Raw genomic sequence first — 13,097 nt, 5'->3', positions numbered from 1 at the left:
CTTGACTTCAGTGAGAGCATGCCACTTCATACTGGCTAGTTCATCTGCTGCTATCCCAACTTTTAATTTGGGGAACCTAAAGTTCCCCTCCATTGAAAAGGCTGCAATGTTACAGACATCCGAGAGAAACCACTCCTCGACACCGTGCACATTTCTAGACCAGCCCTACTGAAAACTCTTGCTTTGTTCCTTCAAAAGGGTTTCAACGGTGCTAACCCCAGCACAGGGACAGAAAGCTGAGCCGTAGTTCACCTGGTGGCTAGAAAAGCAGGGACAAGGAATACCAAGACGAATTACCTCTGCAGGTTACTCAGCATCTGATCATATGATACTTAGAGGTTCCCTCAAGGTTACCAGATATTTCAAGCTGGGAGATGGACACAGCTGTTTGCACTGTCATGTGTCACTAATGGGTTGGTATGGCGAGCTATTCCCTGGACCACGTACTTCTCCGGGAAGCAGGAGGGAGGGGTTGCAGGGTACACCGTGCTGAAGAGCAGCCGTGCCCGCAGCCCTCCCGCTGGCGGCTCCCAGTCACGTCCGCCTTCCAGGTAACTCTGCACTTCACAAAATACACTCCAGCCAAACCGGCAGCAACGTTTCAAACTTTTCCACAGGACTTCATTTCTCAGCTGAATAAAAGCATGAACACTTTCTCCACAGCACAAGGTTCAGGTGAAGAACAGTTTTATCTAATTTGTGTCAGCTTCAGCTCGTGAACTGTAACATAATCAGAAGTCCACATGTCGTGGGTGATACCAGCCAGCACTCATGTCTGAGGGACCACAGGGGATACGTGTGCTCTGCAACTGGATTTTTGGAGCGTTTGTCCCAATGACTGGTCCATCTGTGCCACTTGCCTAGTATGAAAAAAAGCTTATTTCTTCAAGATGCAGCTGAGAATCCTGCCTCTAATTCAGCCTGTGGAAACACCTGCTTTCTGGTGTGCCCCACTCCCACTGTGCTCTGAGGCCAGCCAGGAGAGCAGCTAGTTTCAGGCCTTAAGACACCAACATTTACCTCAATTCTATTAAAAGCTGAAGACAAAAGTCACAACAGCTGCTCGTTTCTTGGTAAACCGGAGATTACAAGCCAGTTAGAGCAGGCTGCTATTTGTTTATACCAAGGAAGGCACCATTCAGCTTGGGAGTAGAGCAAGGCCTACCCAATACCTTTTGCATTAGTCTGTGTCCTGGCAGAGCAGAAAGCTCTTGCTCCTACTGCTTGGAGCCAACTAATCATTACATCTAGCAGAGGAACTAAGCGAGGAAGATGAAAAACTTAAGAACATTTTAGAAAATGCAGCAATTCTTTTCCCCCCTAGACAACTCCCCAAAGGCGGACTGAGGCTTCCCCCTTACCCCTCACCAAATGCTCCTGAGCGTGCTTAGGGTCACATTTGTAACGGGGTCTTACCGATCTTTATGCGAATGTTGTTGGGATTTGATTTCCTGCCTCCAGCGTAGGAAAGGAGGATATTCTGCGGTTTCAGGTCCCGATGGATGATGCCTTTGCTGTGCAGCATTTTCATAGCACCTGCTATCTGCTGGAGAAAGAGCCTGATGGTGTCTTCACTAAGTGTCCGCATAGCTAGGGAAGAGGTAAAAAAACCACAGATGTAAAAACTGCAACGCCAGTTCTTTGAAGAGCCCAGAGGGCAGATTCTCCACAGCAATTAGCCATAATTTGTCATTTTTATTTCCACATATGATTTTTTTTTCTCTCCACATACCACTTCTGAATTATTCCTACAGGCAACAAGGGAGAGAGAGCATTTGCATTCCTAGCTTATTCTGTGGTCAGGGCTGTTTCAGCCCCAAGCCTCTTAATGGTGAACTTGGACCAGTGGCAGGTGCTGAATTTGGGTTATCAACTGGGTCCAAAAGTGACATTTGGTGAGGTTTAGGGCTTCCCTCACTCAGCAAGAGCTGCCAGGCAGATCTAGGCAAGCACTAGGCAGGGCCTGGGGCCCGAGGAGTGGGAGGGTCACTACCTTTGAGCTATGGTCGATAGCTGTTGGATACCCTAAGGTCAGAGCTTTATCACAAAGACAATTACTAAAGGTGGACATAAGAGGAGAGGCAGTTAGAATTAGGATTTATGCCTGTAAGAATCATTAAGGCTCATACTGGGCCTGGAAAGGGTCAGCAGGATAAATTCAGACAGTCATTTAGGGTACATGGCCAGCAGTGATCTATAATGTCAGGGTATGAGTCCAGGTTATGAGTCCAAGTCTAGGCCAAACCCTTGTGCATCATCACCCACTAGACCAAACCATAATTCTAATCCCAAACCCAGTGTGAGAGTGAACCACAGTCCAATACCTAACAACACGCCCCTGCAAACAGTCATCTGACACCCTCCGTCATACACCCACAGAGGCAGCAAGACAGACTCAGAATGCTTTCATAAGCAAATTTGTTTAAAAAAAATATATTAGTAATAAAAATCTCCAAATATGGAAGCTCTGAATTGCACTCCGAGATATGGGCTTCCCAAGAACTGTGGTGTGAAAATAAACATTGAAGGGATTAAAATAACATTCAACCGGCTCCTCTCATCACAGCAATGCAATATTAGCTCTCATTATTTTAAGAGCTATATGTATGAAACTCTTGCCAAAGCTGGGAGCAGCCTGCTGAACAAACCTCAGGATCAACAGTGCTACCAGCCTGCCTCCTTGCCAGTCACTGTGCAAGTCAGGCTTAAAGCAAGCACCATTCCACTTGAATAAAATAATTTCTTTTGTAAAAGGTCCCTGTAAATTACTCAAGACTTCATTAGTGTTTTTGCAGCTGTTCTCTAGTAAGACATTAAAAGAAGCTGGCAGGAGCTTCAAAATGCTACTCTACCTAGTCAGCTAGAAGGAAGGAATCCTTATGAAAACACAGATGAGTTTGCACTCAGCTTCAACACAACACAGGAAATTAAAAACCTAACTTTTAAAATGCATGCATGGGAAACAGCAAGGGACACATCTAAGTTAAACAGCACTTAGAATAGAAAATAAATTCCCACCACTCCTAAACCTCACTGTTCTACAAGGCGGCACAAGCAGAGCTAAAATGTCACCACGGCTATCAGCTAGTCCTGGACTCATACACGTGAGACCAGTGCACATGTATATAGAGTTTCTCTCCCCTCACTGGGCCTTTTTGCTCCTGAACCAGCACTCGGCTGGAATTCAGGAGACTCATCTGCAAGGAGAGATTCTGTGAAGGGGTTTTTAAGGATATTAAGAGGCAGCTCAGATGCAAGTCTACCAAACCCACCTGCATCTTCTGGGAAAAAGCGCTACTTCATCTTTAACAAGGCTTTCCCTGACTTTCTGCTGAAGTCTGTCAGTGTACTCAATCCTGTACCATTTTCTATCAGAGGTCCAGCATCTTAGCTGTGCTCAACCTTCTCTCCACCAAAACGTCTCTGCAATATTTCTGTGATTTCTATTCAAGGAAATCTATTTAGGAATTGTCAAAGCACCATCCTTAAAGAAAAAGGCAAGAATTCCGAAGGTTTTTTCCTAATTCAGCTCAGGCCCAGGAGGGGACAGGCTGTCTCATCTTCACCCAAATATGAAGCAAGACTTGAAACTTGGCAGTTCTTAATGTTATTAAGCTAGCAGGCAATTACAAACTCCTGGCTAAATACACTCTGCCTCTAGCAGAGACACAGTGCTGTTGAGAGCCTTGTTCTGACCTGCAGTTCCAACAGCATGCCATATCTTTAAGGCGTTACCCTCTCCCTAATATAATTTGGCGGCTATAAGGCTAACACAGTGCTAGCCACCATCCCTCAGCAAACCAGTTAAGCCTCCTTAATGTGAATATTAACTCCTTTTATTAAAAAAACCATTGCTACTAAGATCAGAAAAACCCATTCACCCAAAGAAAACAGGGCCTCTAAACCTATTTTCTGCAGAATTTAAGCTTCTCCACAGAACCCTGTATGAAGCTCTCAGCCTTGCAAAGGTGGTGTTTTCCAGACTTGTGCAGAACCTAAGCTGGTGCCTTGAGCCTGCAGATAGACCCCCCCCCAGTTCATCTGCTGTAGCATAATGGAGCCACCATGTCACAGCACAGCAGAACTAGACAGAGGTCTGCTGGATCCTCCGGCAGCATTAAATATCACAAATTCAGGTAATGCAGCAAGGTAGGACTGAAATTGAGAAGCTGCCATCAGTAACAGAGAAGGGACAGTCAGTTGCTTAAGGAGCATAGGGGCATACCCTTTACCTCCCTCCATTAACAGACACGCCGTAACACAGAAAAACAAGAGTCCTTATCTCTCACACTCAGCCCATCAGTCTACCGAGTGACAGCAGCAATCTCCAACTGAAGGACAGAGACATAAATAAAAATGACACTGTCAGCAACTTCCGGATATTGGTCCACAACAGATCTTCTAGACCAGCTACCATTGACAGGGGAGGGAGAAGGTACAGAAGATTCATTCAATTTATGTGCACCAAAAAAAAAAGTGTGGAGAATGAAACGACTCTTTGCTACATCCCAAATAGGGAACTTTTACTCCTGTCCCTGTAAAAAGGGGACATTCTCATCTTCACCAGAAAGCTGCTGGCAGAACACTAAGCTTACGCTGAAGTCTGGGCATCCCCATGGATGTCTGCAGTGAGCAACACATTCTTGCAGAGAACGCTGTTTCACAAGCCTTACTTTGCCATTACCGAGAAGTAATAATATCCCTGTGTTTATTTTCATGGGCTCCACTTCAGTGAGGAGGCACTCAGCTTACTGCCTTGGGAACGGCAGCTACACAGGTCAGTAGATCAGAGCACGTATTTATTGCAGGTCAGTGCAGGGCCTGTGTGCCTCGCAGCTCTTGAGACGTAGGAAAAGGGTGAAACCACCTAAATAGTACCCTGGTCAGCCTGTGCTGAGATGTTCAACCTGCCAGGTAAACTGTAGTAAACAGCCCTTGTCAGCTGTTCCAAGGGTAGACGCATTGGAGTACACCCGCTGATGTTACATGACATCATCATCTCGGAAAAGTTATTTAGGAAAAAGAACTTCTCCTCTTACCCAAAGGTGCCACAAGTGTCTCTAACATGGGCCCAATCCAAATCATGCTGAACTCTGAGACCCATCTTGTAACTCCCCCAGCTCCACCCGTGCAGAGCGTGGCCAGTGGGACTCTTGTGAAGTCTTCTGTACAATTCAGAGGACTTATTCCAGGTAAGTCTGGTCTTATCACAGATATTCTTAATTCCCTAGCTGTAGAGGGTAGAAAGTTACAGCAGTGCCTCACTCCTCTTGTTTACAAAGGGGTCCCCACACCACTTGGGATGAATTACAAGATTACAGCTCCTTGCACCTGTCCTGGGCACACCAAGAAATGCCCTGCTCTGGCAGGAAGCTTTCTTCAGAGACACGCTCGCCAAGCAGCAGCTTTAAGGAAGGTCATGAATATGCACTTATGGACTGTCCATAACAGCCAACGCCAATTCACAGAATTTAAGAAGAAATTTTAAGATCAGCCTACTCTGACCTCCTGAGTAGCCAAGGCCACAGAATTCCAGTTATTCCTATACAGAGGATGGTCACTTCTGTAATCCTTCCCACAGCTCTACCATGCACGGCAGTAATCTGCCACTCAGCTCAAAACACACCCTAAGGTGGGCTTTAAATGAAAGCAACATCCGCAGAGATCTATCAGAAAGGGAGCTGTGCCGTACCATTAAAGTACAGCAACATCATCATCGCAGAAGTTGCGCTTAGAACACACATGACCTTGGGTTGTACCAAAGAGATGGGGCTGACCAACAGCGTAACCCAGCCAAAACACACTGAAACGTGCACATACGCACGTCTTCCAGTTGTGAAGACAAGGAGAATTAGAGCGCCTTTGGATTCAACACAGAATTACCATATTGCCTAATGCTTGTAATTAGAGGGCAGAATGGACTGGGAAGCTTACAAGCATCTCGTTCAATGAGAAGCAGGGGATTTGCATGTGCAGCTTGCATAAGTGTTACAGGAACTGCCAGCAAAAACGTCTGAGGAGTCAGTGGGAAAGTAGATGTTGCAATTAAATACTGTCACACAATTATTAAAGTAACTGAAGCAGCACAACAGCCGCTCAGAGATGAGCCTCTTGTGTACCAGTGAAATGCCCTGGAAAAAATCTGAACTTTCAGAAGAAAAATCATTATCATCAAAAGCACCCTGAGCACCTGCAGAGGCTGGGAGAGGAGAAACCCCAAAGGAGCATGTGGTGGAACAGAGAAAGCCACGTGATGCAAAAGCTGACACTTGTATCTACGCTTTGGGAGCTGGAAGACCCAGATCTCTGCTGCAGTGATGGGAGTAACTAACTTCCTTGCTGCAGTCCCTTACCGACTGCTCCCTCTGGACATCTGTGCTGCTGGGTTTCTTTACTGGGAACCAGCACACAGATGTTAAGAGTTAAAATAAAAGTAAGCACCAACTTCCCAGTCACAACAGCTGCTCTTTACAGTTGTCAAGGTAAAATATTTTATTGGTAAAAACAGAGCTAAAGGTAACTTTTTCAAATTAACTCAGGGAAAGAAGGACCAAACCCAAACAAGCCGAACTGGGGCAAAATTGAGTAATATTTGGAAAATGCAATTCATGGTCACTTTTTCAAACTAGCCACCAATTTCCTGAGTAGTCTCATTTGATAAACGAGGAAGTGAGCTGCATTAATAGCCTAGCTAATTGCACAATATGCTTCACCTTTTTTTTTGGATGGGGTGGGGTGGAAGGGAGAAGGTGACAATGGACACAAAGAAGCAGTAGTGTGAACAGGAAGATTTTCTGTAAACCCATGTTTCTATAAATCATTTGGCCAGAAGCTGCGTTCTTGTTTACATATGCAGCTTTGCCAATAAGAGTGCACAACCCAGTGTCTAAACATCAAGGTTCATTTCATGTGCATGAAAGCTAAAAGCTTTCGTGTTCAAAGCCCACACATTGGTAAAACTGAAGTTTGGCTATATTTTAAAAGCATTTCATTATTAAAATTTGCACTTGTATTCAAGGAGAAAAAGAAGGCATCAAATACAAAACCATTTTCACTTGGTATTCATAACAGCATTTCACCACCACCAAAAATGCTCCTTTTAAAGCACACCAATACCCAACAGATGCAAACCACCATCACTTACCTAAGGCAAAGCACACTAAACCTGATTTTGAAAACTAAATGCCTGTCACTTCTCACTCACATTTTAAACAAACGAAACACATGAAAGGCAGAATGTTCCTTCATTTTCCTTCAAGTACTAAATCCCTTCCAAAAATTGAAGTCCACAAACATAATTCATTACCCTGTATGAACAGAGTGCAACATACTAGCATCAAGCCCCAAATAATCATTCCAGGCATACCAACACATGTAAATTTAGCTTTTAATCCTTCAGTTTTTGCCATTTCCAGGCATCATGCACCTCAAATAAGGAGCCTGCAGTATTATCCAAGTAGATTTTAATTTGAACAATGGGAACAAACTTTGCTTAATCAGATCCAGAGCATCACCAGAAATGAGCTTAAAGTTGTCTCTTCACGTTTAGTAATCTTCTAGTTAACATGCAAAACAAGAAAGCTACTTTAAAGGAAAAAAAAATACAGTCAGGGCAACAGAAAATAAGGGCTGTGTCTGACTGCGGCTAAGCAACTCATTCAACATGTTATCCTCATACCGCTTCGGCACTCAGGTGCAATGTGATTTTCACAGAGACCAGGATCCTGTACCCGTGCAGTGGGCTGCACTGAAAAATAGCTTGGGAGATTGACACCTGAGTCGCAGCAATACAGCTGGATAACATGCAAAGCATGTCTCCTTCCGTTTGATGGCAGAGACACACTTCAGTCTCACCAAAAGGTTTTTCAGGGCACCACAGTCAGATACCTGCGCTATATTTGCCAAAAGACCCTGAAGTCACTAGTTTTCATCACCCTCATGACACAACTGGCTACACTACTGTTGCCCTCTATGCACTGAAGAAACAAACATGTTCTGTCCTAGATGTGGGGTCACCCTTAGGGGTAAACTTAAAGTGAAATATACTCTTTAGGATCTTATTTTAATCCAACCCTACAAAACTGCAAGGCCTCAGAATAAATAGCTTTTTTCCAATGACAAAGAAAAAGATAAGCCACGTCCCCAGCAGTGTTAGAAGATGTTTAATCTATAAAGCCATTGTAACTAAAATACATAACCACTGACAGTCACCACCGACCTTCACAGGAAAGACTACAAGACTAGCTTTTCTTGTCATAGATTCTCAGTTTTCAAATCATTGTCAAGGGTGAACCTCTTAGAAGAGTAGTAATACTCTGTTTACTTTGCAGGAATTTTAGAAAAGATACACAATCTGCTTGCTTAGGTCTTCCACAAATGCCAACAACTTTAAAAAGAGCTAAAACAGTGTCGTCTTCTGAATACAGAGGATGTTCTCCATATTGTTCTACTTACTGTGAAGATAGTCTGCCAGGTCACCACCGTTACAGTACTGCAAACAGAACAGAAAGCTCAGTTAATGCAAGGCAAATCAAAGATTAAAAACAGTAAACTTCACTAGGATGGCAGGTTTATCGTAGTATCTAAACGTAACTAATCACACGCATCAAAATACGCATTCAGAAGTTGGCAGGAAAAACCCCATTCCTGTAGGTCCCCTCTTTCCTCCCATTTCCCCTAAACTTTATGTTGCATTACGATACACCAGCATTAACCAGCTGTTGTGTGCATCCACATCCGTGTTCATGCACATCAGAGAGAAAGAAAAAACCGGAACAAAGCAGAGGGGTCACCACTGGAGACACCACCAGAAAGCTGGTTCAGGAAAGGCTGGGAACAGCCGCAGCTGAAAACTGAAATTCCCCACATCATGTTCCACATCATTAAGGAAAGTCAACAAGCCCTCAGAGCAAAGACTGCAGAGGAAGGAAAACACTGAAAAGCTTTGCAGGGAGGCTGTGTTGAGAAAATTCTCTTTCCATGCATCTTTGAAGCAGATACTACCCAGTGACACCCATGTGACCCTTGAGATAAGACGTCTGACTGATTAAACCTGTGCCAGCACGGCCTTCTGACAGCAGCAGCATGAAAAATCCCCCTGGCTGCTGTCTTCACCCACACTGCTCCAGTTCTCAAAGGCACACAGCTGCAGATTAGATTAGCAAAAGCGTCACAGGTGAGACTGCCAACAGAAAGCACTAGTTGTTTCAAGCAGACCAGTTTGTTACACAAGTTAAAAAAATTTAAAAAGGTAAAAAGAGAAAGGGGGAGGGAAAGGGTTAAAAAAAAAAGAGATGTAATACACACTCACCTCCATAACCAAGTAGACAGAGTTTGCCATTTCCTGGGGAAAATGGAAAAACAAGATTTATGCATTGAAATATATTTCACATGCTTTACAACTGCTGCTCTTCCTTTTAAACAGGTAAACTGTACTCTGTTATGATTCATACTGAGAGAGGGTGAAAACTTCATTATAGGTTAATTCCTGGAAGATTGCTTACTTTGCAAGTGCCGGGTACTTAAGCATGTGATTCCTTTCTGTGCCCACATCTGTTTAACCAGGCAGATCTCCTGTATTGTGCCTTGGGTCTTCATGTTCCTTTCGGGCTCTTGGGATTAACAGCGGCATGCAATGCAGATGCTGGCACGCTACTATCTTAGAGCCTTAATCATTTCCACATTTAACTTGGCCCTTTATAGCAGCTATGCCCACATGAACAACGTTGGTCTGAACACACAGATAAGAGCAACCCAACTTTGGGACTTGCAATCCAAGCCCACGGCAAAAGGCACCCAAGAGATTCACCTTTGATTTGAGGGTAAAAAGGAAAGATCTCAGCTCAAAACCACAACATCGGACAACCAATTTCTACACGTGCATTAACAGAGCGCTATTATCAGGTGGCTAAAGCTTTCCGGATTATCAAGGGGGTCAACACCAGCAAAGTCCAGGCCAAATGCTTGTCTTCCTAAGTTTGCTACAGGTGCTGCACTGTGATGCACTTACAGTCTCGAGAGTTTACCTCCAGCCTTAGATGATCTCCACCCTCCTTGGCCTTAGGAAGCGTGTACAAGGCGTTATGTCCACAGTACACGCAGAGGATACCGCAGAGAAGTGCCCCACAGAGCACCACGGAGCAGCATTAGGGGGCTGTGCAATGCCCACGCTGACACCAGCAGCTGCCTGGCACTTGTTTGGCACAGCTGCCAAACCACCAGCAGAGAACAAACATGAAAACAGCCAGATGTTTCAACCCTGGGTAGACCCAGAAGGGTGAACAACTCTAAATCCTCTTGCTGAAACAGAACACAGACAGAAGCAGACCTACTACATAAAAGCCTGTATGCTAGAAGTCACTCCTGAACTCCAGGCCCAGTCCTGGACAAGCACAGGCAGCAGTTACCCAGGTGAGTGGAGAAGCTCTGAAAGCAGGGCAGAGCAAGAGATTTTACTCCATTTCCATAGCTCCAGGGCAGCCTGCCTTTACTTACAGGCTGTTTAGACACCTGCCTGCCTGATCCCTCTTCCAAGCCTGACTACAATTTCAAGAAGCCCCAGCATTCACCCTACCAGCCTTTTAGTTCCCAAGCAGTCTCCACTGTCTGCTCTCATCCCCTTTCCTCTTGGTCTGCCCACAGGACTCTACCTCCCACCAATCCTGTACCAAACTGACTGCCTTTGTCAACGCCTCAAGTCCTCAGCACCTCCCATCATTCCTCTTGCAGTCCTCTTTTAACCTCACAATGTGAAGTCTGAGTTTCCAGATGTTCGCTGGAAGACCAGTTGTAGGAAGGGGTGGAGAAGGGAGGAAGCCAAACTACCTGCAACTGAGAGACTCGAGCTACAGCTGGGTGCAGCATGGGCCACCTTCCCCCAGAGGGGCACTGGGCAGCCCAGCAGCCCCAGAGCTCACGTGGCTCCCCCAGTTCCAGCATTCAGACACTGGGGCTGGCCATCCCCAGCTCTTACAGCTGTTCTCACTGCCAAGCCCAGCTGAGCTTTTTGAAGGTCCCCTTGTTTGTCCAAAAAGCAATATTCTGTGATACTTCAAGAAGGCATCTGTTGTTTTTCCTTGTTTTAAACAGCCCTTGTTTTCCAATCTCTGCGTTTAATACGGCACATGTTAAGTCATCCACTTTCACACATGCTTCAGATGAAGTGGGAAACCAGTCTGTGGTTAGAAGCACTAGCCCAGGGAGTCAGTTCAAGAAGAAAACACCAGGCATCGTCACAAGCTTTGCACATGACAAAGTGCTGGGGGAAACTTTTCAGAAGCGTTCAAAGCCCCCCAGCTCCTGTCGCCCTTAGCAGGAACGGTGGAAAGCCAAGGGTCACAAAAGACGGCCAGGCTTTTCACTTCTTCAGGAGCTGCAGACATGGACGTACCAGAAGATGCGAGGACACACCAGAAGCGCGGTGCAGCTGCTCAGGGAACAACTGCAGGGCTGCGGGCCGGGGAGCTCGCTACAGGGCCACTGCTGGGCATGGAGGAAGCGTCTCAAGTGGTCTTAGCAGCCACACCGAGTTCATTGCTGCCACAGCAACATTTTAAATGAGACACTTGTTTAAACATTCTGTGATCGTTGCAGCTCAGTAACTCTACACATTAATATGTATAGTGCCAGCAGGGTTGGGGGAAGCTTAATGTGTTATTACTGATACAGAAAATGAAGAGGAGGTTTAGCTTACACAAGCGAAGTCCAAAAGATATTTGCAATAAGTTATTGGTCAATAGTTATATACACTGTACAGTTTGGTTGTTTTTCCACTGTACATTATTTAAAGACTCTGCAAACAAACATCATCAAGCAATTGATTTTTTGGCAGCCAGTGTGTACAGTGACTAGGGTTAAACAAGGACCTACACAGACAAGGAAGATGCTCTGCTCAACTTCCCCAGCAAAGTGACCTTGGTGGTTGGTGGTTTTATCCCACCAACACAGGGTGAAGAGATAAGAGGGCAATGCCTGAAAGGCTTTTAGGAGAGAAGTAGGTGGCTCCCCCAACCACCCACCAGCAACAGCATGCTTTGAACATTCAAGCCATCCTAGGAAGCACTCTCCACCCTGCTGCATGCTCACCCACTGCAGGAGAACATTTAGCAAGTGTATTTTCAGATCGCAGGCGCCTGTAGCAGGGATGACACAACATCCACATTTGCAACATCAGCATTTCAAGACCCACTTACCAGAAGATTTGCAGGAATTTGGCCACCAAAACTAAACATTTATTTTAATAAGGGCCCCAGAAAAAAGCTCTTGTTTGGAAAAAGCCTTCAGCCAGAGCTTACTGTGGTTACAACAGATACAACTGTCTAAAGAGATTTCTACTTTCTCAAATGGGCTGATGGGACTTCTCTCAAGCTCATTCAGCAGCAGAAACTATTTCTTTTCCATTTTTATCCCTTCATACTATTTCTGATTTGTTCATTAACAAAACAAGGAAAAAATGCTGCAAGCCAAATTTTTCAGGCTACCAGTCTCTCTGAAAAAGACATAAAAATGCCCAACCCACTCATTTCCACATGAGCAACAAGAAAAACATTACAGTTTGTTGTGTTTTTGCAGAGGCTTATGTCCAAGAGGCACTACAGATAATTTACTCTGGACCTCTCACCCCCATGTGCCCGTGCATGCAGCCAGGGCTAATCCCATCACTAAACAAGCTCGACAAAGGGAACAGTGCAGAGGCAACCCCCTAACTTTTCCTCTCATCACAAGGTGCAGCAGTACCCTGACCACGCTCCACAACAGCACCAAGAGGCCTCTGCCAGAGCCATTAAGCTGATAATTAATCAGTCTGGAACATTGCCTGACTCTTAGTTCTTACAGCAGAGGCCCAAGCGATGAAGTTACAATTTAATTGAGTGTAAAAACAGGCAACAGCCTCTGCTGTCTACAAATAACGCACATCTGCTGACGGAGGACAAAGAAATGAAGCAACTTCATTTAGCAGTACCACATAAATCATCCCAGGGCAGTGCCGTGTTAAAATCTCTCACTGGGACACTGGGAGGGATGGCACTGTGGACATCAAGACCCAGCAGTCCTGTCTCCCTTTAAATTTTCTCTCCACCCATACTGGAAGGTGGCAT

The 13,097-nt window shown here is 45.2% G+C and overlaps 1 protein-coding gene across 5 annotated transcripts in view; it reads right to left on the bottom strand.

Moving 5' to 3' along the window:
• ULK1 (unc-51 like autophagy activating kinase 1) overlaps nucleotides 1-13,097 on the bottom strand; it is an 83,501-nt gene that overhangs the window by 57,179 nt on the left and 13,225 nt on the right. For 4 of the 5 annotated variants that reach the window (XM_075110870.1, XM_075110866.1, XM_075110868.1 and 1 more), the window contains exons 5-7: nucleotides 9,311-9,343; nucleotides 8,455-8,491; nucleotides 1,417-1,590 (exon numbers count right to left, since the gene is read on the bottom strand). In XM_075110870.1, the coding sequence (XP_074966971.1) occupies nucleotides 1,417-1,590; nucleotides 8,455-8,491; nucleotides 9,311-9,343 (244 nt within the window). Of the gene's footprint in view, nucleotides 1-1,416; nucleotides 1,591-8,454; nucleotides 8,492-9,310; nucleotides 9,344-9,503; nucleotides 11,557-13,097 lie in introns of those variants that run through there. The other variant, XM_075110871.1, reaches the window with a different exon arrangement.

The sequence above is a fragment of the Phalacrocorax aristotelis genome, chromosome 15, assembly GCF_949628215.1.
Source record: "Phalacrocorax aristotelis chromosome 15, bGulAri2.1, whole genome shotgun sequence".
Classification (NCBI taxonomy): domain Eukaryota; kingdom Metazoa; phylum Chordata; class Aves; order Suliformes; family Phalacrocoracidae; genus Phalacrocorax; species Phalacrocorax aristotelis.
Note: the sequence above shows the minus strand (reverse complement) of the source record. Positions and strands in the feature narration are given on the sequence as shown.